This window comes from Galeopterus variegatus, unplaced genomic scaffold (assembly GCF_000696425.1).
Source record: "Galeopterus variegatus unplaced genomic scaffold, G_variegatus-3.0.2 Scaffold76, whole genome shotgun sequence".
Classification (NCBI taxonomy): domain Eukaryota; kingdom Metazoa; phylum Chordata; class Mammalia; order Dermoptera; family Cynocephalidae; genus Galeopterus; species Galeopterus variegatus.
In genome coordinates, this window is record NW_007726187.1 from 381,306 (window position 1) to 404,926 (window position 23,621).

Here is a 23,621-nt window from a genome sequence, read left to right on the forward strand (position 1 = left end):
CTGTGCACAGCTGGGGAGGGACACACCATTTTCCAGGCAAGCAATGTGAGGTTCAGGAGGAGGGGTGACTTGTCCATGTCACATAGCTAGTAAGGCTGCCAGGTCCCAGCTCACTCTCCCTCCCAAAATCCATCCATGGACAGATGGATAAAAGGATGAGAGGATGGATGGATGGGTGGATGGATGGGTGGGTGGATGGGTGGATGGGTGGGTGGATGGATGGGTGGATAGATGGATGGATGAATGGTGGATGGGTGGATGGGTTGGTGGGTGGATGGAGGATGGATGGAGGATGGATAAAAGGATGGTGGGTGGATGGATGGAGGGATGGATGGATGAGTGGATGGATGGATGGATGGGTGGTGGATCCAACCATCCACGCACCATACATCCATTTATCTATCCTTCCACCCATCTATATATCCATCCTTTCTTTCATCCATCCACTTATCCATCCATCCACCCATCCATCCATCCTCTCATCCTTTTATCCATCTGTCCATGGATGGATTTTGGGAGGGAGAGTGAGCTGGGACCTGGCAGCCTTACTAGCTATGTGACATGGACAAGTCACCCCTCCTCCTGAACCTCACATTGCTTGCCTGGAAAATGGTGTGTCCCTCCCCAGCTGTGCACAGCCCAGGGACCTCCAGGTGCGGGAGTAAACACCAATGTCCCTCAGACTCCACACCACAGCTAGAGGGGTGGAGCAGGGTGGACCGCAGTGTGGCCAGATGATCTCTGACCTCTGATGGAAGATAGAGCCTTGGGGCTCCTGGTGGCCACGTTGCCCAGGACAATAGGAGAACTTGGCTGAGGTGGTCACCCTGAAAAAGGTACCTGAGTTGATTACCCAAGAGGAGGTACATTTTTTAGTAACTTGTGAGGACTGAGGGTCCAGTGGAGCAGCTGCTAGATGGATCCTGTTTAACTAGCGTGGTCATGGGGACAGGTGGGCCGCTGACAAGGCCAAGGAAGTACTTGGGCTCATTGATTCTCCCAGAGGCCCTGGACCTGGCCCCCGTGCCCCGAATGCTCTCAGTGCCCTAGGAGGCGCGTGGACTACACAGTCACCCCATGACCAGCCTGAGGGGCTCCTTTGCAGCTTCGAGTGTGCAGCACATTACGACTGCAATAGAGTTTGATTTCCTGATCTCCCTGCAAGAAGACAGCTCCACAGGGACGACGAAACCTAGCATTTCCCACACTGACCTCTCCCGTCTCAAAACAGGACACCTAAGCCTGATGGAGATGGACATGAACTTCGGCTTTTAAAATGAAAAAATTGCTTTTTCATATCACTCTATGGAATCACGTGTCTGGTGAGGTTTGGAAGAGCAGAGACGAAGTGACCAGGACTGAGGGCTGCACAGACCTGCCTGGAGTCTGGCGCGCGAGGATACGGTTGTAACATGGTGCGACGCACAGTGCACGGTCACGCTCCTCACCCGTGCGCGGGGCCCGGTGCTCCTGCAGCACTGCAGACCGCTCCTCCCTGACTGGTGCCGCCACATCCCGGGGCCCTGCCCTCCCCCCAGTGTCCGCCACGACTCCTGGGCTGTGTCACTCTCTCTCTGCAAGCCCAAATCCCTGCACCGTCTCCTGTCTTAAATTTCTTGTTAGGTTTATATCTGCTCCATCCCCGCTAGAGCAGAGTCTCCATTATTAGGCAATAATATTGTCTCCGCATCCCCCAAATTTTCAAGTAAAATGGATACTCTGCGGACATCCTCCTTTTGTCGTACAGCAGATCCACAGGCCCTGTGGGTTGTGGCTGTGCACCAAGCAGAGCCCCGAAGCCCCCACCCCACCCATATCCCCACGCCCCTCCACCCCCGGCTTGTGCACCCCACGGCCCAGCGGCCCGGAGCCTGCACGGGCACTCACTCAGCTGGTGCTGGCCGGGGCGGTCCGAGAACTCGATGACCAGCAGGTCCTTGCCATCGAAGCTACGCCCGATGCTGTAGGTCTTGGCCACGTGGGCACAGCGAGCCTCCGTGCGCTTCAGCACACGCACCATCTGGGCGTAGGAGTGGTGGGCAAAGCGGATGAAGGTGGGTGGCAGGCCCGAGGGCGGCGCCTCATCGGCCTCCAGGCCTCCTGGGGGAGTGGGGGAGCTGGGGTCAGCCTGTGGGCCACCGGGCACTCGGTCACAGCTCGGGCCATGCCGCCCACCCACCCACGGATGGCCCTGCCTCCCCTTCCACTGCCCGGGGACGTGTGGCCACTCCCAGCACCTCCCACCCCAGCCCCACCGCACTGCAGCAGCCTGGGGGCGGAACCCCTGTGTCTCCCTGGGATGGCTCTGTGCCAATCTGTGTTTACGTTTTTAATAAAAGTTCCCTTTATAACACATATAAGAGTATCGACAGCCCGTAACAGCCCCCAACAGATGTGCTCAAGGACACAGTTGGCAATGTCACTGTGAATGAAGGCGGCACGTAGTTGCCTGGAGAATTCCTACAACACACAACAGTGCAACAGGAAGGAAGAGGCCTGTCTACAGAATCCTCCACTCAAAGAAAGCCCCATGCGGCGCTGTCTCCTGTCGTGTGCTCTCCCTGACTGCCCAGCCTGCCCTCCTGCTGGCGCTGTTTCGTCTTCTGCCTTCTGTCCTTGGCATCACAGTGTAAACAGCGTCCGCACCATCACGAATCAGCCAGGAAGCTTTGAAAAGCCACCCTTCTGCTGTCGTGATCACTTCCAAGTGTTTGCTGTTATTACTAACACGACAGTGAGTGCCTCCACCAGGAAGGAGAGAAGAAAGGAAGGAGCGGAGCGGTTCTGGATGTTTCTCAGGCTGTCCGCACGCCCCTAGCTCTCCTGTCCCACTCACTGGAGCAGAAGCACCTGAGGACAGCCCTCAGCGCTCCTCCCAAACGGCGGTCCCGCAGTCCCGCCCACGGAAGCAGGCTGGTCCTGGGGGCCACAAAGAGTTAACACATCCCCCAAGTGTCTCACTTGTCCTGTGGTTTTGTTTCTGCTCAAAAAGGGAAAGAAAACAGACGGAACCAGCAATTTGGTGGTGGAGATGCCCAAAATAATCTCCCTCACGCCAACTTCTTGGCTTTCCCAGGGCAGTGGCTTGGCCCTCGGAGCTGTCTGGCCTCCCTCCCTCCCTCCCTGGCCATTTCCACCATCTGGTCCCGCCTCTGTGGGGACTGAGATCCCTTCACACTGGACAGCGCTTGTCTGTGGCAAAGAGCCTCCCACCGCCCGCTGCACCCCGCGGTCTGGAGTCAGCCCCTCTCAGACGAGAGCCCGAGGCCCTGAGGAGCACCAGGGTCGGCCCCGAGCCCCCACACAGCCTAGGCCCCAGGCTCGCTGGAGCCCAGCCCAGGTGCACGTCTGTGACAGCATCCCAGCACAGAGCCACCTACACAGCCGGTGCTCAACAGCTGCTTGCTAAATGAAAAAGGCAATCCTTCCATCAATGCCTGGCCCAGGTCACTCCAGCCAAAGAAAGACACTGTACCACCAGCCGTGCCGGGGCCCCCGCTTCCTCACATATAAAACATGGGTGGGGCTGATGCGCAGGGTGAGTGGGCTCCCGTGCGGCTCTCAGGACCAGGACCGTGCTGCCCGTACGGCACACACAGCCAGGACCAGCTGCCCCACACCACCCCGACGGCACACACGGTCACACGCAGCTATTTCAATTTAGGTCTAAACCCATCACAATGAAATAAACTGCAAACACCAGGTGCTTAGTTGCACTTGCCACATTCCAAGGGCTCAGGACCACATGTGGCCAGTGGCCACTGCTTGGACGGCACAGCACAGAACATCTGATCACACAGACAGTTCCACCGGCCAGGCTGTGCGCCTCACACTGGGTCTCTGGTGACCCTCTGCTTCTCTCCAGCTGGGGTGGACCACAGACTCGAGAGGAAAGGTGCAGACAGCCACAGCAGGGCTGGTGCCCCCCAACCCCAGGCTCGCTGCCCAGCGCCCACAGAGCCGGTCCGCACACCTCCAGAGATACGTGGCCCCTGTCCCCAGGGCTGCTATTTCACCTCCACTGGTTTGTCCTCATGAGAAGCCAATTCCTGTCTCTCCGCAGTCCCTCCCACTGCTTCCACTGGCCCCCAGGCCCTGCTTTGAGGAGTCCACTCCAGGCCAAAGTCCCCTGTGTGATCTTTCAGGCCCAGCCCTGGGCAGTTCCAAGGCTCTGCCTGGCAGGCCTCTGGGGCAAGCACCCTCCCACCCAGACCGGACGCACAGCCAGCGCACACAGACGCAGCGGCACCCCAAGCCCAGCCAACTTCGTATGGCGGCTCCGTACAGGGCCTCGGCTGAGGCGCTGTCCCTACTTTGACCTTTCCACTCCCACCCTGCCCCTGACCCGGCTCCATAGAGAGGCAGGAACCTTTTGTTGGGGGCTCGTCAGCAGTGAGATGCCCCCAGCAGCAGCCTCCGACCTGCACCGCTGCACTGGTGGGTAAAGCCAGGTGGTCAGCATGGCTCGTGGTCCTGACCGCGTCCTGCTGCTCACACCGCCCACTCCCCAGAGCACCCCACAGGCCTCCCTACCCCGAAGACTCTCCAGGGGGTCGTAGCAGCCCTCTTCCTCAGACGCGAAGTAGTGGCGGCAGTCGAGGAAGTAGGGCCAGGCCATGTCGATGGCGTCGAAGGCGGGCTGGCAGGCCTCCCGCAGGCCCTCACAGACGTGCCGGCAGGGCCTGCGCTCCCGGCCACCCTCGCACCACGGAGCCAGCACGGCGCAGCCCAGCAGCCGCAGGTCGGGGTTGCACTGGCCCTCCAGCAGGTGATGCAGGACGCTCAGCAGGAGGTACTCGGAGCTGGACTCCACCGCCGCCCGCGACCGGTGCTTCAGTGCATTGGGGAAAGCAGTCAGGTTGTAGGCGGTGTCCCCACAGGTCTGGAGCTGCAGGTCCACGCAGATGGCTGCAAAGGCAGGGCCAGCAGGTCACTCCCTCCCACGAGGGCCCACACCGTCAGACACTTGCCAAGGGCCTGCTCCACCCAAGTAGACCCCACCCAGGGCCAGGGCCTGCAGGGGTGTGGCACCCACAGTCTGGCAGGGGAGGGGACTAGGACAAGGGCTCCTTTGGGGGAAGCCAGGGCCTGTGGGAGAATCAGAGAAGGCTCCTAACCCTGACTGGGCTCAGCTACCCACCAGCGACTGAGCCCGGCATTCACGTGTGCGCAGTGGGGACAGGAAGCCAGCCTGCCGAGGGCTCGCCGACCCCAAGGCCCAGGAAAGAGGCCGACAGAAACAGTGCAACACCCCCCTGAGGACGCAGCCCCAAAGCAAGGGAGGCCCCAAAGCTGCGCCCTGCTCAGACGTCTCTGGGAGCACAGTCCCTAACTGGTTAGTCGGTTTGGGCTGGGGCTTAACGAGAAGGCTGAGTAGGGACCGCTGCAGCTTGACCAGATTGTCACGGCTCTAAGCACCGGCAAGAGGAGGCAGGGTCCTCACTGTCACTGGGCCTCTTCGTGCTTGCTCGCGGGGGCTATTTGTCCAGCCAGTGAACAGCCGTGAACAGCAATGGACGGGCCTGGCCGCCCCATCTCTGAAGGCCCTCCTCTGCCAGGCAGGGCCCTCCACACCCCTCTGGTGCAGACCCGTGTCCCTGCTCTTCACTCTCGCCCCTGTGTGCCTCTCCTCCTGTCCTCGGTCAACTTTGCAGATGCAGCATCACACGGCACGTGTCATAGGACTTTGTCACTTTTCCATGTCTGAGATTGGAAAGGACAGGGCTGCTTCTGCTCAGCGTTTCTCTGCTCAAAATGTTTTATGTGTCATTGAATTTGTATTGGGAAACATTCTTCCTGATTTTTTAAAAGTCTAGTCCCTCCATTTAGAATATGCCAGACGCCCAAATCTGGCAGAGGTGACCTGAAGAAGCACTTTCCTCTGAAAACAGACCCGGCCTTATCCTGAGCACTTCACATAGTCTGGACCCCACATAACTTTCAAAATCATCCTGTGAGATCACTTAACAGAGGAGGAGATCAGGGGACAGAGGGAAGGGACTTGCCCAAGCCCGCAGATTCAGCAGGTGCCTGGTACAGAGCTGATGGTGGAGACAGGACAGTGACCAGGGGACACACAGCACATATCCATGCAAGGCCTGGCCCCAGCCATCAAGAGCTGACCCCGGGGGAAAGGGGTGCTGAGCAGGGAGGTGGGGGCAGATGGAGGTGTGGAAAGAGGGTCCCTGCAGGGTCTCAGGCGGGCAGAGCCAGGGTTGGAGCCCCAGTGCCACAGAGGCAGGGTCTGGCCCTTCTTGTGTCTAATTTTTCCATGGCCCTTTCAGATTTGTTTGGAGCTGATTCACGGGCCAAGTTACACATTATCCGCTTCGGAAACCATGGGTTCAACATTTTAGAAATGCTGGGATAGCGTGGACGGGCTGCAGAGCTGCTGTGAAACAAAACGAGGGGAGCTGGTACCGTACCGCTGTCCTCAGCTGACGGCCTGTGGCACCCACCTAGAAAGAGAGACGGCAGCTGTTAGGGACTCGCAGCCCATACGAGGTGCACTGGTGGTGACTCACTGAGAACTTGCTGGGTGCCCTGCCTGCCCTGCCCTCCACAGCTCTATCTCATTCAGTCTTCAGAGCGGCCCTCCAAGGGACATGCCACAGTCACCCCCGCTTCTCCAGTGAGAAGACTGGGTCTCAGAAAGGTCACACGGCTTGTCTAAGGCAAAGAGCCAGAGAGTGGTGCAGGTTCCACAGCATGCAAAAGCCTGGGACTGAGCTGCGGTGCGCAGGTGAGCTGCCCTCCTAGGTGTAAAGGCTCTGACTTGTAGGGTTGGCAATTGCCACAGTGTAAATGCTTCCAGCATGGCCAGTTTCAGCCTTCAGCACTTTAACAACCAGTTCTCACAACGTTCCCGAATACTCAACAATCAGCCCTGGGGAGCCTGCACAGTGGCTCCACCACACCACTGACTCTGACCCTGCGGTGTGCAAAGGCCCCATGAGCCAGTCGGGGGCGGGCTCCCTGCCCTCCAGAACCCCTTGCAAGAGTGTGGTTCCTCCCCATTTCTAGAGTTTGGGACCCTCTTCCCATAAAAGAGGATCAACACACAAAACTATCCTTGCAATTGTGGAGTTCCATGGGCCCTCCCCGAAGCCCAGACACAGGGACCCAACAGTAAGACCCCCGGGAAGGCCAAGTAAAACCAACGCAATGCCGCCTGCTAAATTTCGTGTCAGAAGCAGGTTCTGGGTGCTCTGTGAGCGCCAGAGGGAGGGACGGACTCGGAGACAGGGAGCTCGGCGCCAGAGCGCATGCTCAGCTGGCACTGGAACACACCCGTGCACAAGTCCACCTGGCCCGGAGGGGAAGGGCAGGCTGGGTGGGGGAGAGCAGGAGCCCAGAACAGGGCAAGTCAGCAGCAGGTGTGGAGGAGTGGGGGCTGGGGAGCCTAGGAGGCGGGGAGCGGGCTGCAACCAGAGCGAAAGGCCTCCTTTCCAATCCTGTAACCACCGGGAACCCAGGCCCGAACCCGGAGGTCGGGAAGGTGGGGCCGCTTTCAGGAGGTCCCCTTAAGCCCTGGGGGCGTGGAGAGTCGGCTCAAGTCAGCAGCCAATGCCAGCTCCCCAAACGGGGACCAACAGGGCAGGTGGACGCTCGCCCCGCTCTGCTGGCTGGGCAGCCGCCTCTCTCGGGAACCTCCCGGGGCTCAGCTTCCACACCCTGGATGGGGCAACGAGGGTCCCCAATCCCTAATCCGACCAGCTCACAAGCTCTCCTGGCATGGTGACGTTTAGGGCACCGTGACTCCACCAGGTGCTCACAGGATAACACGGGTTTCCACCCTCATAACCAACAGCAAACAGGATCCACGCGAGGGCTTTTCTGGTGTAGAGCTGGGTGTGTGCCACGGCCCACGGGAGGGCACCTGCCACCCTGGGGCTCCTCTCCCTCCTTGTGCCATCCGTGTGGCAGGAGAACACTGACCGTGAGCCACGGGGACAGAGGGGGCAGGGAAGAGGCCTAGCGCCGGACCTAGACGGCTCAACCCCCCGCCCCCGTCACGGCAGGGGGACCCGGACAAGCCGCTCTTTGTGCTTTTGTTCCGTTTTATTTGGGGTTGAACGTAATCGCTTCGTGAAGATGTTGTGAAGGTCCTACAGGATGACCACGTTTGTGCCCAGCCCAGGATCTGGCATGGGGAAGACATTCCACAAATGACAGTGTGCGTCATTACTGTCACTGTCTCAAACCAGCTTAGGACACAAGCTGGAGGGTTCCATGTTGTTCCAACTGGCACCTCTGGGGAAACACCGGGCAAGAGCATAGTTCTCCTGAAGTACCTGGGCAGTAGGGCAGCCAACCTTGACCCCACAGAGAGGGCTAGTGTGCCCACCCACCTTGCCCACGGGTCCCCACAGTGTGTGATGGGACGAGCACAGCTTGGCAGTGAGGGAGCCTGAGTCCACCCCAGAGGGCAGGGGCCGTCTGCTCCCACGGCACGTGGGCAGGAACCTCTGTGCACCCTCCTGTGCACCCTCCCGTGGCTCACATGCCGTCACAGTCCTCAGTGCTCCCAGATGTGTGACGTCACCACTCTACTTGCGCCACACAGTGAGCGGGGGAAGCTGCCCGCACGACCCTCCCACCAGGCCTCGTGACTCCGTCAGGGTTCACAAGCGGCAGCAAGTAGCTGGTATCTACTGAGCTGGTCACCAACCACTTCCAGGGAGGCCACCACATGTGAGACAGAGATGGTGGATTAGTTTACTGGGGCTGCTGTGACAAAGCACCACAAACCAAGGGATTGAAAGTGACAGAAATTCGTTCTCTCCCAGCTCTGGGAGGCCAGAAGCCTGCAGTCAAGGTGTCGGCAGGGCTGTGCTCCCCCCGAAGGCTCCAGGGGAGGCTCCTTCCTGCCTCTTCCAGCACCTGGTGGCTGCAGTGCTCCTTGGCTTGTGGCCACATCGCTCCAGTCTCTGGCTCTGTGGTCACATGACCATCTTCCCTGTGGGTCTGTGTCCAAAGCTCTCTCTTCTTCTAAGGATACTAGTCATTGGATTTACGGCTCACCCCAATCCAGCATGACCTCATCTCCATCAGATTTTATCTGCAAAGTCCTCACTTCTGCGTAAGGCCACATTTGCAAGTATGGGGTTAAGACTACAGCACGTCTTTCATGGGGGACACGCCAGACCCAGCATGTGCTGCTCTGGCCACGGTGGTGTGGAGGACGGGCCCAGAGTGGTTGTGCAACTTATCCCAAGTCCACACAGCCAGTTACGCAATGACATTGGGCCGTACCCAGCTGGCTTGGCCTCTCTGGGCCTCTGACTTTCACCCCTAAAGCAAGGGATGGACCAGTCGACCCAAAGCCCACACTCTGTCCATCTCAGAACCCACTGTCCTTGTAGCCACAAAACACGGAGGCGGTGTGCCAAGGTGGCTTGTTTATCCGCAATGCTGTCCCTTCCCCCCACAGACACATGGAGACACCCCCAGACACCTGCTCTCCTGCAGCCCTTAAAACACAGAGGGGATGAAAGACTGAGTCCCCAGAAGGATCGAAAACCAGACCGCCCAGCGCGACAGCCACGAGCCGCACGTGGCTACTGAGTGTGTGAACTGCGGTGAGTCCAAACCACTCTGCACTGAAAGTGTGGAACACACACCGAGTGTCAGCCTCAGCACTAATGAAGGGATGCAGAGTGTTCACTAAGGTGCTGACGACACGTTGGGATGTTTGGTATACACTGGGTTAAATAAAACTTGTAGGTAAAATTAATTTCATGTGTCTCTTATTACCTCTTTACTGTGGCTACTAGAAAATGTAAAATTATAGATGTGGCTGGGGTCATGTTTCTGTTGGATGGCGCTGGTCTAAAAGCTGCTTTTTGGCACACACGACCGTGACGTGTCTTGACCACGAGGTGGCAGCATTCCTCAACCGAGGCTCAAGTCTGAACTCGATCCCTCCTCCCCTGCTCTTAAACAGAAGATAGCGGTTCCTCCTATGCAGATGAGACCCAAATAAGGTCAGAGAGGTCAGGCCATCTGACCGAGGTCACACAGCAGAGAGGAGGAGTCAGGATTTGAACCCAGAACCCAGACACTAGGAGCAGACCCCAGGCTCCCATAATGACTGGGAGTCCTGTGCCAGATTAGGGAGGAGGCAGGGGGGCGAGAGTCCAGCTTGCTGTGAGCCCCTGGGACACATCAGACAGGGACCCAGCAGCCCTCGGATACAGGGCCTGGACTCAAGCTGCCAGCCTGTCCACTTCAGTTTGCATCCTGGAAAAGGCACTTGACTCCCACGCTCATCTGTAAGGAGGGAAGACTGGACTCAGGAAGAATAAATCCTTATTCTAGAAACACTTGCTGCTGCGGCACTCAGCGCCAGCCAGGGACAGCCTGCGCTGTCTGGAGGAGTCCAGTGGAAGGTGACTGCACGTCTCCCTTGGAAAAGTGCAGGTCAGGGAAAGCTTCCTTGGAGGAGGGGGCCGTGGTGCCGACAAGCCTGTGAGTGTAGACATTCTCTGGGGTCTCAAGAGTCCGGAAGAGGGGCCACCCATGACACAGTGCAAGTTCCAGCAGCGTCCCACACATGCACCTGTGCTCACATGCACACATGCTCATACGCACACATGCACCCTGTCTGCCTGGACCCTTCTGCAGACAGAGGGGACAGGTACAGGGGTAGGGACAGAGATGGAGAGGACAAGCCAGGCTGAGAGAAGAAAAGGAAACAGACGGGCCTTGGCACACTTGAGAGGTACTCTGCTCACAGCACATCCACTCAGCGAGTTCTTAGATACCCACAAACCCCAGCACTTGAGAGATTCTGAATCTGACAACCCCGAACCCTCGAGCCCAAGGGGACCCCAGCCCTACAGGAGCACAGATGTTTGCTGCTGGTAAGGACGCTGAGGATGGGACTGGATGCATCCCCCACCTTTGAATCACAGGGAAACTGAGGCCCAGCTCCTAGAGGGGAGGCATGACCAGGACCCAGCCCAGAACTCCAGGCCGCCAGCCCCTGCCCAGTACCCCGTGACCTCTTAGGTGAGGTCACACACACAGGCACAGCCTCCCCAGAGGGTCGTCGGGGCCCTCCGTCTCCCTTCCTCTGATCCCTCCAGGAGGCTTCCAAGCCCTCCTCCCAGAGAGAGACTGCAGCCCCCGCCCCCAGCCCTCTGGACCCACTTCCGGAGACGTTGTTGTCCACATCACAGCCCTGGGTTGGGAGGGAGGGGTCAAGAGTTTGCCACCGGCCAGAGGCCGCCCCATTCCTGGAAGGATCCGGGGACCTTGGACGGCTCTGGCCCTGCAAAGTCCTGGCACCTGCTCGCTGGGACCCTGTCTGCAGGGACACCCTCACCTGCTGTGCCCCAGCTGGCAAGGAACCTCAGCCCCTGGCCAGGGCACAGCGTTCCTCCACTGCCCCAAGCTGCCCCCTGCGCTGGGCCTTGGGGTCCCATTCTCTAAGCACTTAGAGAGCCCCGTGTCCCCTCCCAGGCAAAGGTCACTGTACTGGTCCAAGTCATTTTGGTGACGTTCTCGCCCGGGCCATGGGCACATGACCGACCGGGAGAAAGTCCCGGGTCCCCCAGGGCGGGTGCGGGGCATGTGGGCCTTACCGGCGGGGTCTCGAGCGGGCTCACAGCCGGGTCTGGCGGTGGCGGCGGCCACCAGGGCGAGGAGCAGCAGCGGCGGCGGCGGGGACGGCATGGTGGGCGCGGCGGCGGGCGCAGTGATGTGGCACTCGGGCCGCGCGGCCGGGCTCCCGCCCCCGGCGCCGGAGGGGCGCCCCGAACGCCCACTGCTTCAGCCCCTGGCCAGGGCACAGCGTTCCTCCACTGCCCCAAGCTGCCCCCTGCGCTGGGCCTTGGGGTCCCATTCTCTAAGCACTTAGAGAGCCCCGTGTCCCCTCCCAGGCAAAGGTCACTGTACTGGTCCAAGTCATTTTGGTGACGTTCTCGCCCGGGCCATGGGCACATGACCGACCGGGAGAAAGTCCCGGGTCCCCCAGGGCGGGTGCGGGGCATGTGGGCCTTACCGGCGGGGTCTCGAGCGGGCTCACAGCCGGGTCTGGCGGTGGCGGCGGCCACCAGGGCGAGGAGCAGCAGCGGCGGCGGCGGGGACGGCATGGTGGGCGCGGCGGCGGGCGCAGTGATGTGGCACTCGGGCCGCGCGGCCGGGCTCCCGCCCCCGGCGCAGGAGGGGCGCCCCGAACGCCCACGCGCGGAGTCGGGTTACAGCGGCAGCGCCACGAGCTGCAGGGGGACGCCCAGGGGAGCGGCCGTGAGCGCAGCCGGCCTCCCTGCTGATCTGCCCGAAAGCCCTGATTGGGGGGACAGGTCGGGGGTCGCGGGGGAGGCAGCTGGCGGTGAGCTGGACCAAGTCATCCCACTCTGGACCTGGGTCAGATAAGGGAAGTGAAGGGGCTCCCTCCACATCCAGACCCTTGTCCCCACACGAGTGCACTGGGGAGGGGTCTTTGTGGAGGGACCCTTTAGGTACCAGGGAGGGCCAGGTGGCTCCTGCGTGGCCTGGGGTCACTCCCTACTCTCTGACCTCTGACTTGGGCTGGATCCTGGGATGACGTTCCTTCTGATTTCGCTCACCTGCAGGGCTCGGCAGGAAACCTGGCACCCGTGAAATTTGCCAGAGGATGGAGTCGGTTCATCAAAGGACTGGATACATGGTCCAGGTGGTGACATCAGGCCCTTCTCTGTCCCCCTTTCCCTAGACCAGGGATCAAAGGCAAGATCATGGGATGGGGAGGGGAGGCCAGTGGTGACCTGGAGAGGCTCAAGCTCCTCATCGGCACCTGGGGAAGAGGGCAGACCCTTCCCACACGCTTCCCCTCTCCCGTGCCCGTGCCTGTGCCACCTGGAGCCATCTGGGAAGGCGACAAGGGTTCCTCAGCCCCACGGTGAGGAAAACACAGCCCTGGGGCCTTTAGGTCACTGTCTGCCCAGAGCCCCTCTCTCCCTCTGAGGCAGGACCACCGTGTGGAGCTGGACAGGCTCTGACTCTGCCGTCCAGATGTGCACACATCTGCCTGCTGGCCACTTCTCGCAGCCCCACGGCTGCAGTCCACGGTGTGCCCATCTGTATGCACATGCCCTGAGCCATGGGGACAAAGCTGGCTGGACACGGAGATCCACAGCCCAGCTGTGATCGCTGCTGGGGCAATTGGCCCAGACATGGCTTTAGGAGCCACGTGCCTTTATGGGCATCCTTTACCAACTGTCCTGGGCAGCTGGGAGGCCAGAACGCAGAGGTCGGTGCTCAGACCGTGGATCCAGATGCCACTCAACCCTGAGATGTGACAGGCCGCTCAGCCCAGAGGCAGGGGTAAGGGGACAAGACCCACCGTGGGGTGAATCCACTCCTGGCTCAGAACATGTGCTGCCTCAGGTCGACTCCAAGCTGCCTGTGTCAACGCCTCCAGAGCCCAGGGCGATGGACGCTCAGTGCTGCCTTCTGTCCACCTGGACTCCGCCTCGTCCTTCCTGAAGCCCCTGTGCTTGCTCCGGCCGGCCTCCAGGGCCACTTTCCCTAGACTTCCTCGTCTGAGGTTTCTGTCCCTCCCTGGGAGGGACGAACCCAGCTGGCAGTGCGCAGTCTCGGGGGAGGTTTGTTCCCTCCCTTCCCGAGTGCTGAGGTGGGGACACAGGAGCCTCCTCGCTGTCCCCTTCTGCGGGCAGGTCAGGTTTTCGTGGACACTGAGCGTGTAGCCCCTGGTGGTCCAGCTGCAGGAAGGCACCTTCTAGTGTAGACCTCATTTGGGGCAAGTTTTTTCTTTCTCAGTGGTACATAAAATAATACAGCTTGAAATCAACAGCATTTTGATTCCATGAAATAGGGTCAATGCTAGCTGTTGTCGGTTTTTAAGACCCAGTGAGAAGAATTTGGTAAGCCCTGGAACCAGGCTCTCTCCTCCACACTTAAGTTGGAAGGAACGTCTCATGCAATGATCCTTAGCCAAGAGAGCCAGACCTCCCAAGTGCTTTGTCAGGGGCAAGTCACAAGATGGAGTTAAGCCTTCCCAAGCATGAGGAGGTGTCCACGTCCTCCCAGCCCACTAGCTAATGAGCCCCAGGGCGAGGAAGCAGCCAGACCTGCCCATCGAGATGGGACAAGGGAGCCCACAGGAACTCAGTGCCTGGGCCACACGGATGGGCCACGGATGGCTCCTTGTGGAACAAGCTTCTAGGTGAGAGGTCACATAGTGTCATTGGAATAGCACTGCCATCCCCTCTCAGCCTCTTCACCAGTTGAAGGGCCCTGAGCCAGCGGCACTCTCCACTTGAAAGGGCATTAGAGATGATGGGGGGTGTGGCATAGGTGCTGGGAGTCCTCTCCCCAGCCCAGAGATGACCGCGCACACTAGCACCCCGAGCCCTCACTGCACGGTGGGTGCTGGGCCAGGCCCTGGGGGTAAAAAGGCATCAGACACTGCTCCCACCTGGAGCGTGGGCAGACAGGAAGCAGGCGGCGACCACACCCTGTGGCTGGGCCCTGGAAAGAGGGACACTGAGACCATGGGAGCCCGTGAGGAGAGAGTCGCATCTGCCTAGGCCAGGCAGCCCAGCACTGGGCCAGGCTGGAAGGACGAGTTGGCTAAGCAGAGGGGAGGAGGAAATGCCCAGAAAGCCTGCAGCCCCCTGGGAGGGGCAGGTAGACTGGGGCACCTGGCACTTTATCCCTCTCCAGGTGGATAGGAGTGGGGAGCAGAGGGGACAGAGAACAGAAAGGGCCTAGAATGCCAGGTCAGGAGCCACGACCATAGCCTGGGGACCTCTCAGGGCTCTTGGCAGGAGCACAACCCACTGCCTTTCCAGGAGCTCCCTCTGCCTGGAGGAGGGTGGGTGCAGGGAAGGGCTGCCTTGCCAGGGACCAGGAAGGGCTCCAGAGGCTGTGGCCATCAGCAGACGCCCCCAGTGAGGAACATAGAAGGCCAGAGTGAGGCAGCATGAAGGGGAAGGGGAGCGGATGTCCAGCTCTTAACCCCTTCTGGACTGGGTCTGCCACCCTGTCTGAACAGACTGGAGCCCCAGGGAAACCAGATCATGGTTTCCTGAGGACAAGAAGACAAGCTGAGCAAGAGGACTGTACCTCTGGGCTGCAAAACGGCCTCCCTTCCCCAGCTCTCGCTGAATGCTGCTGCCCTCTGCCCGGTGGGATCAATCAAAACCCTAGTCCCCCAAATAAATGAGCAGTTATGTCCCGCAAGCCTCACAGCCCCCACGGCTCTCTGTTTCCTGCCCGCACATGGGAAAGCATCTGGAGTTTGCAGCTCCACCATGTCGAAACAACTGCTGGAGGATGAGCCAGCCCCTTCCCCGCACACGCAGCCTGGTCTGGAGGTCCTGGAAGCCCAGCAGGGGGCTGCACGCAGGCCCAGAAATCCTAGCAAGCTCCGCCTCCCTGGCAATTAAACAGTTGACTTCCAGCTATTGCAAAGGCAGCATTTTCACCCTTTTCAGAGAAATGAGAGACCCTGTGAATAAAATGTTTATCGGTTCACCAAGTTCTTGGGACACAACACCGTTTTGCAATACGCTTTAACGCACATAAAAAGTATTTTTCAAATTAAAAAAAGATGACAAGCCTAAGGGAGAGGACAGCGTAGTGATTGAGCTTCGTGGGCTAGCAGGGACCCACAGAGAGAATGTTGTACAATGCCAGCACAGGTGGCACAGGGAACCTGTGGCTGAATAGTCTTCTAGAAACTTCCATGGGCATCACAGGAAGGCAAGAAGCAGCAGCCACCATCTCTCATAAACAGTGCGCCTCCTTCCAGCTGTGGCACTTCCAACAGGAGGTACTCCTTGAGTGCACCTGAGGCTCTAGCCGTGGGTTTGGTAGCACGGAGTACGCTTCCCACCCCTGGAGCAGCTCCCAGCAGGAGCGGTGGCTCAGCTGCGCTCACGGCCGGGCCCTGGAGTTACCAGCCAAGCAGACCAGGGTGCCTCCTCTGTGGAACCGCTGTCCTTAGCGAGCACAGAGGGCACCGCAGGCCATCACTGAAGCAGGGGAATGAGGACCACCAACCACATGTGACCTCTGGAACCCACAGCCCCAGGCTGGAATGACAGGGTGGGTCGGATGGGCTTGGTTTGTTGTTCGTTTGAACTTTCTGACGCTTCTCGGCCATATACCTATCATTACCTTTATTCCTCACAATCATTTATTTTATTTGAATTGCACTTTAGAATTTGCAGACACTTTAAAATATGTCCTTTTTCGGGGGAGGTGTTGGAGAATCAGCCAAACAATCCCAGTTATTTGGAAAGTAATTTGTCAAGCGGGCTCTGCCAGGCTGTGCATGGTTATTATCTCTCTGACAGCACAAGGCGCCGGCTGCTCTGTGTGCAGCAGCTTTACAGAATCCAGTCTCTGCAAGGAAACACTTCAGGTCCACACTCCTCCTAAGTCGCTGACCTGGCGGGGACGTGCTGTGGGCTCTCGTGTCTGCAAGACCCCAGGGGTGAGGCCCTGTCAGAAAGTCCGTCCCACCACGTGGTGGAGCTGAGATTATGCAGCCCACCCTGGTTCTGCAGGGAATGGCCCTGGGCCCCAAAGAATAAAGAAACAGCAGAGACAGGGGTGGAAGAGGGAGTGTGTGCCTTCGGTCACCCGCTCGCTCTCACCCACACAGCACGACACTCCACTGAGGGCCTACGTGTGTGCTGGGACGTGCACGGAATTCCTGGATGCTGCTCCGTGGGGACGTTCAACCACACCGACGGTGGGCGCCCCCGCCCGATAACTAGACTGAGGATGATTGATGCTCACTGGCGCTCGAGGGAAGCATTGCAGCTGGGGAGTGAGGCCCCTTACCCTCCTGGACATCTGTCCCCTCTATCAGTCCCTTGACCCTCTCATGATCAGGATGCAGAGGCACAGTGCTGGGGTCGGGGAAGGAAGCAGGTCCATTTGCTCGCACAGCACTTCGACAGGAAGGGCTCTCAGCACACGGGTACTGTCCACGTCCTCCCCAGTCGAGATTCTGATTCCTCCTAGTGAACCACTGACAAGGAGACGGGACGCGGCTCCACCAGGGTGCCAGCCCTGCGTCGTGATGGACGGAAGTGGGGTAGAGGGGGCTGGGCCCCAGCACTTCCCAGGGGACACCTGCTCCTGCCTGCTCCTGGCCAGACTTAGATGTGAGGTCTGACAGCCCCAAACCAGACTCCACGGGATTTATCTTCCAAACCTGGGCCATGCTGAGGGCAAAGGGGGTGGGGGACAATGTTAATAACTGTGTCACGACAGCTGCCACTCACAGGACGCCTGCCGCACACTGGGCACCACGCAGGCTGCTTCCCTGCCCGCCATCCTGAAGCCTCACAGCCACTCCAGAAAGTAGGTGAGGAAGCTGAGGCCCAGAGAGAGAAGGACACTGTCCTAGGGCCACCCAGCAGCCGAGGTCCGAGCCCAGAGCCCGGAGCCTGTGACTTTCCTTCCTCCCTGGTGCTCCCCACGCCGACACCCGCCACTCCTCCCTGCACCTCAGCCTCTGCCCGAAGCCACACCACGCTGCTGTGGCAGGCCAGTGCCCCATATGCTGGGATCCTCAGTGTGTCCACTGCAGGCAGATGTCATTCTCCACATCCAGAGAGCTGTTGCAGGCAGTCACCGGGCACAGGTGTCTCCTCAGCAGCTGGCATGCCACGCCAGCCAGGACTTGGCAGAGCCACCAGCGGAGCAGGGAGCACATGGACAGGTCAGCCACCACCTTGCTGTAGGCCAGGCACTTGTCTAGGACACCCCAGCGAGTGCTCATGAGACAAAGGCCTGAGCTCCACCAGCCTGTCAGGGAAGTGGAGCAGGTGACCCAGCAATGGGGACAATCTTCACACACATGTACTCATGCCCTGCGGTGCAAAAGGTTCTGGAATCGCAGCCCTGACGCTCACCAGCTGGTGGCTCTGTGCAAGCTCTTTGAGCCTCAGGCTCCTCCTCCACAAAGTGGATGACAGTGTCCACCTCCTGGAATTGTGTGCCAGCAAGAGGTCACCGGCACACAGTGAGCGCTCAGTACATGGCAGTGTCACCACCACTGCCACTATTGCAGGCCTCTCCCACTGGTCCCTCACGTGGCTTAACTCAACCATCTGGATTAGGCACCTGCCGCGGGACAGCTGCTGGTGGAACTGGCTGCCGAGGGAGCTGTTACCGCTTGCATCTTGTAGGCTGTGGAGCCCGGCTCAGAGACGGGAAGGGGTGTCACCAAGATCACTGCCTGTGACTGTCAAAACAGGGACTTGATCCAGCATTCTGGGTCTGAACCCAGTGCTGCTCCTCTGAAACCAGTTCAGACCACAGAGGGGAAGGGACCAGCTCAGAGTGGGAGACTCTAGCAGGGTGGGGGCACCTCCCACACCTCTGAGCCGACCTTCTGCTCTCTGCACATCAGGCTGTACAACCTGGGGTGGGGCACCAGGGACCAGACTTCTAAAAGCTGTCACAAGGGCATGTTCAGACCAGTGACAGGCATTCTGCCTCCTGTTCCTGGCAGGCTGAGGGGCCAGAGGTCACGGCCCTCAAAAGGCCAGGGCTTTCCTCACCCTGATGACCCTGTGTGCAGTGAACTTCTGTCCCAGGATGTCCCACCTCACTCGGAAGGTCCACAGCCCCGAGGCTACAAAGCTTAGCTGGGTCACTCAGTAGTTTGGAGACCATCTGCCAAGCACCCTCAAACATAGCAGGTGCTGGGGTGCAGCAGTGGATCAGACTGGCCCCCAGTCCTCCAAGGGCAGCCAGGCCAAGAGGAGACAGGGAGGCGAGACAGGGAGGCAAGCAGGCAGCCACCCTAGGCTGCAGTGAGTGTGAGGACAGGGCCAGAGGAGAGGCATCTAGGGTCCAAGCAGCAGGGGCAGGGACAGATCCCAGGCAGCAACGGCCCCAGCCCTGCCCAGCCCAGGGCTGTGTGAGGAGCCAAGAAGTCAGAAAGGGGCTTGGAGACTGGCCAAGTTCCAGCAATTCACATCCTGCACACCATTTCCTCTGCCTCAAAGAAGCCCACCGTCATGAACTGAAAGCTGGTAACAAACAGCCATAAGACAAGTCAGAAGGAGAGTCAGATAAAAGGATCTGAGAAGCAAGGGATTCCTCTCCGCCCTTAAGGGGGCTGAGCCAAGCAGGAAAGCCTCATACATGCCCGAGGGCATCTCCTCCTGGCTAAGCCAAGGTGCACCTGTGTGATGAGTGTCCCCGGTGTGGAAGCCATGCTAGGACCAGCCATGACCGTGCAGAGAAGGGGCTAGCATGCATGTCTACCGTGCACTTAGCACCCTGGCCTCTGTGTCCACCTGCACTCCCCCCCGTGGACTGCAGACCCCTCAAGAGGAGCTCTGTATCGCAGCCCTTCTGCCCTGGGTGCCACGCACCCTGGGGCCCCGTCCACACAACTGAGTAAACAAATAAAACCAAGGAACAGAAAGGAAAAATCATGCATCTTCCCACTCCTTCACCTACTTTATTCACACAAACAGGCTCAAGATGACCTTGAGCTATTTCTAACCAGATTAAATTCACCTTCATGGTGTCCACAGAAGAATCTAACAACGCATCCCAGTTCTGAAAACAATCCCCAGGAGATCTCTGGAATTATTTTAGTGATTGTGGAATAACTGGCATGTTTACACAACCTCATGAGGGGTGACAGGAGCAACACACTCCTGGATATATGTCTTCTTGTGGGACAGGCCACCCATGGTGTGAGGACCTTGTCCGCATGCTTGGGTGTGGGCCTCTGATCTGGTTCCTGTGTTGTGAGCGGCGCCAGTCAGGCAGGCCTTTCAAACTGGACCCCTTGACACCCCACGCTCGCTGGAAGCACTGCGGTTCCTGTTCACTGGCATGTCCTGCCATCAGAACCAGGAACCCTTCAAGGCGGGGCCTGTGTCTCCATCCCCTCTGCCACCACAGGACCAGTGCAAAGCCCGCACACAGTAGGTGCTCAGCAAATGTTTGGTGAGTGAGTGAAAGAATACATAACTTCACCAGTGCTCGTAACAAGAGGCCACGCTGTATCCACATTTTTCATAAAGGGCTTGGGAGGGGAGACCTTGAGCTGCGTAGGTCACAGAGTTGGCACCTTTGCTGAGGTCCTTCCTCTTGCACACGTGTGTGCACTCATGCAGACACACATGCTCACACGTTCACACCCAGGCCTTTGCACACTTACACGAAAGTAACAGTAAGACCCACGAATCTACACAGTATTGCAGCCGAGTAAGCCAGGCTCGCTCATATTCACTTATAATTCAAATTAGATGCTCGAGCGGGGCCGCACGCAGGTGCTCTTGAAGCTCCAGCACTCGCCCCTGCACACACGCACACTCACAGGTGCACATGCACACACTCATGCATGCACACACTCATGCATGCACACACTCATGCATGCACACACTCATGCATGCACACACTCATGCATGCACACACTCATGCATGCACACACTCATGCATGCACACACTCATGCATGCACACACTCATGCATGCACACACTCATGCATGCACACACTCATGCATGCACACACTCATGCATGCACACACTCATGCATGCACACACTCATGCATGCACACACTCATGCATGCACACACTCATGCATGCACACACTCATGCATGCACACACTCATGCATGCACACACTCATGCATGCACACACTCATGCATGCACACACTCATGCATGCACACACTCATGCATGCACACACTCATGCATGCACACACTCATGCATGCACACACTCATGCATGCACACACTCATGCATGCACACACTCATGCATACACACACACGTACACTCATGCACACACGCACACTCACAGGTGCACATGCACACACTCATGCATACTCACACATGTACACTCATGCACACACGCACACTCACAGGTGCACATGCACACACTCATGCATGCACACACTCATGCATACACACACACGTACACTCATGCACACACGCACACTCACAGGTGCACATGCACACACTCATGCATGCACACACTCATGCATACACACACACGTACACTCATGCACACACGCACACACTCATGCATGCACACACTCATGCATACACACACACGTACACTCATGCACACACGCACACACTCATGCATGCACACACTCATGCATACACACACGTACACTCATGCACACACGCACACACACATGCGCACGCACACATGCAAACGTGATACTCAGATGATACCTGGTTCATGGGAGAAGACGCCACAGTCCCCCGCTCGTGCTTGCACCCACGTGGTTTCCTAGGAACCAGAGGTCTTTGCCATGTTTTATGTGAGAAAGGAGGGTGCTGTGATCTACCAGAAACATGGCTCCATGTCCCTGAGCCAATGGGACCAGTGACCAAGAGCAACATGGTTCATGTCCTGAGCGCTGATTCTGAAGTGCTCCCAGAGGAAGCCTGACAGGGAGGAGAGAGCCCACTCCACTTAGCACGGGAGCTCCAGAAGCCTCCCCAGTTTTCAGGAAACATGTCCCCTCCTAGCCACACCTAAGAAACCCAGTGACCTGAGAAGGCAGATGAGCTGACCTCACAGGGCATTAGAGTGCAAGCCCAGAAGAGCCATGTGTGAACACACTCAGGGGCCTGGCACAGTACCCCACACCCGGTCCCTCTCCTTGGGCCATAGTTGACCCAGCCCCTTGAGGCTGAGGGCCATCAACTCCTCCAAGAAGCCACTTCTATCAGGATGTCCTTCTGCTGCAGCCGAAGATATGGGGGATTAGAGACCACCCAGGGAGCCTGACCACAGCAGGGGTTGAAGCCACAGAATGAGAACCCCAAGAGCCCCATAGGCAGAAACAGACTCACACTGCCCCTATCACAGCACCGTGACAGTGGCACCAGCAGGCCCTGTATGCAGAATCTTCCCTAATCACCTGTTATTCCAGGGAAGATCTGGCCTGATCCGTGCCCAGGCCAAGATCTCCAGGGCAAGGGGCAGGTGAGAAGCAAAGAGAACACTCACCTAGCTGTGGTTTTGTCCTGAGGCCCCAGCTTGGCCCTCCAGCCAGCGTCCTCCTAGTCAATGCCCGGGCAGTGTGGCTTCTGAGGCCTGGGTTGGTCCAGGTTGCTTAACAGATTTGGAAATCTTCCTAGGCTTGAAAACAGCTGGGCACTCATTCAGACAGACCCCACACCTGCCTGTGCCACGAAGGGAACAGTTCCCTCATTTATATAAAGGGACGTAGGGACACATCCATCCCAGGGTCTTTGACAGGAGCTGAGGTGAGGTGCCAGCACCTCAGGTGTGGATGAGGGACCCTTTGGTGCTGGCTTCCCTGCAGTTCCCCAGCCTCAGAGGCCGGTATGACTGAGACCAGCCCACTGTCCGGCAGCTCCCACAACAGGGCCCCGACCACCAGAACCCACCCGGTCATGACGTACCGGACAAAGCAGACGACGCAGGGCCCGATGAAGACGCCGATCTTCCTGGTGGCCCACTGGTGGTGCCTCTTCTGCTTGCTGAGGCAGCGCAGCCACACACTGAGGGGACAGAGGACAGTGGTCAAGGGGGGGCAGAATTGGAGCCCAGAGCTGAGAGGCAGGGGGGAGGGTGGGCCAGACAGATCAGGTTCAAGGAGGATGTTCCAGCTGGAAAGGCAGAGGTGGACAGAGGGAGGGGACAGGAAATTGAAGGAGCAAAGAGATGGGGTTTATTAAAGGCAAAATGAAGGAAGCATGGAGGCAGGAAGGAGGTGACAGGTCCCTCCCCCTTTTCCTCCGCCCCCTCCCCTCGCTCTCGCTTCCCATCTGTGCAGAGGGGGCTGACTGAGGGGCAGGACTGGGAGCCTCAGTGAGGGAGAGGCCCCCTGGGCCTGCCCTTCTGGGGCAGGAGAGCAGCTTGGGGGGCTCTGTGTACATGTGGGGGGGGGCAACCACCCACAGGGGGCACCTTGGAGCAGTGACACCAGCTGGAGACTCAGTGGAAAAACGCATGCCAAGCAGTGAGCAGACAGCACTGGGGGTGGACCGCACCAAGACTCGAAATCCCGGGTCACGATGAGGGCGCCTGCAGTCAGCAGAAATGGCCGGGAGTGTTCGGACCCCCCCCCCCCCGTGTCGCAGGAGGAGAGTGGCTGACCGCGCCCCACAGCAGGCGGATGCGCACTTCTCCCGGCGGCGCACACGTCACGGCGCCCCGCAGAAGCTCCCTGCGCGCCGTGGGCACATGTGGGCAAATGCAGACGCGGAGGCAGACGCGGCAGAGACGCAGGGGAGCGCACCAGCTGGCCACATGAACGCCCACGAGCAGCGCGCGGGGAAGCCCCACACGCGGGCGTGCGCCTGGGGCAGGCTGGCGGTGACGGTGCCCACGGGCTTCTGCGAGCAGCGCCAGCGCCTGCATGGTGACGACGTCGCTGCGCCGGCAGTGGCCGCGCGCCAGCCGCAGCACCTTGAGCGACGTGAGGCAGAGCACGGCGGCGAGCGCGGCGGTGAAGGCAGCGAAGCAGGACGCGAAGGCCAGGACTGTCCCCACGCGTAGGCCAGCAGCAGGCGGGCGTCGCGCGGTCGCAGGCGCCGGGCATAACGCAGCAGGAAGCCCAGGGCCAGCCACTGGTCCGCGCTCAGCCCCGCCGCGCTCAGCGCCGCGCTGGTCGCCAGGAAGGTGTCCAGGAAGCCGACAGC

At 59.2% G+C, this 23,621-nt stretch overlaps 2 protein-coding genes across 3 annotated transcripts in view; both read right to left on the reverse strand.

Annotated features, from left to right (window-relative positions):
• CPZ (carboxypeptidase Z) overlaps positions 1–12,017 on the reverse strand; it is a 27,689-nt gene extending 15,672 nt beyond the window's left edge. The window contains exons 1-4 of one of the 2 annotated variants that reach the window (XM_008578612.1): positions 12,008–12,017; positions 6,426–6,458; positions 4,534–4,908; positions 1,888–2,100 (exon numbers count right to left, since the gene is read on the reverse strand). In XM_008578612.1, coding sequence (XP_008576834.1) covers positions 1,888–2,100; positions 4,534–4,618 — 298 coding nt within the window. In that variant the 5' untranslated portion in view covers positions 4,619–4,908; positions 6,426–6,458; positions 12,008–12,017. Of the gene's footprint in view, positions 1–1,887; positions 2,101–4,533; positions 4,909–6,425; positions 6,459–11,588; positions 11,680–12,007 lie in introns of those variants that run through there. The other variant, XM_008578605.1, reaches the window with a different exon arrangement.
• Positions 12,018–17,539: 5,522 nt separating this feature from the next.
• Positions 17,540–23,621, reverse strand: GPR78 (G protein-coupled receptor 78; the record flags this gene model as incomplete). The annotated part of the gene is made up of 6 exons (XM_008578739.1): positions 17,540–17,775; positions 17,883–17,955; positions 21,598–21,692; positions 22,321–22,478; positions 23,087–23,419; positions 23,464–23,621. Coding segments are annotated over 6 exons (1,053 nt in total), but the record flags the coding sequence as incomplete, so codon positions are not given.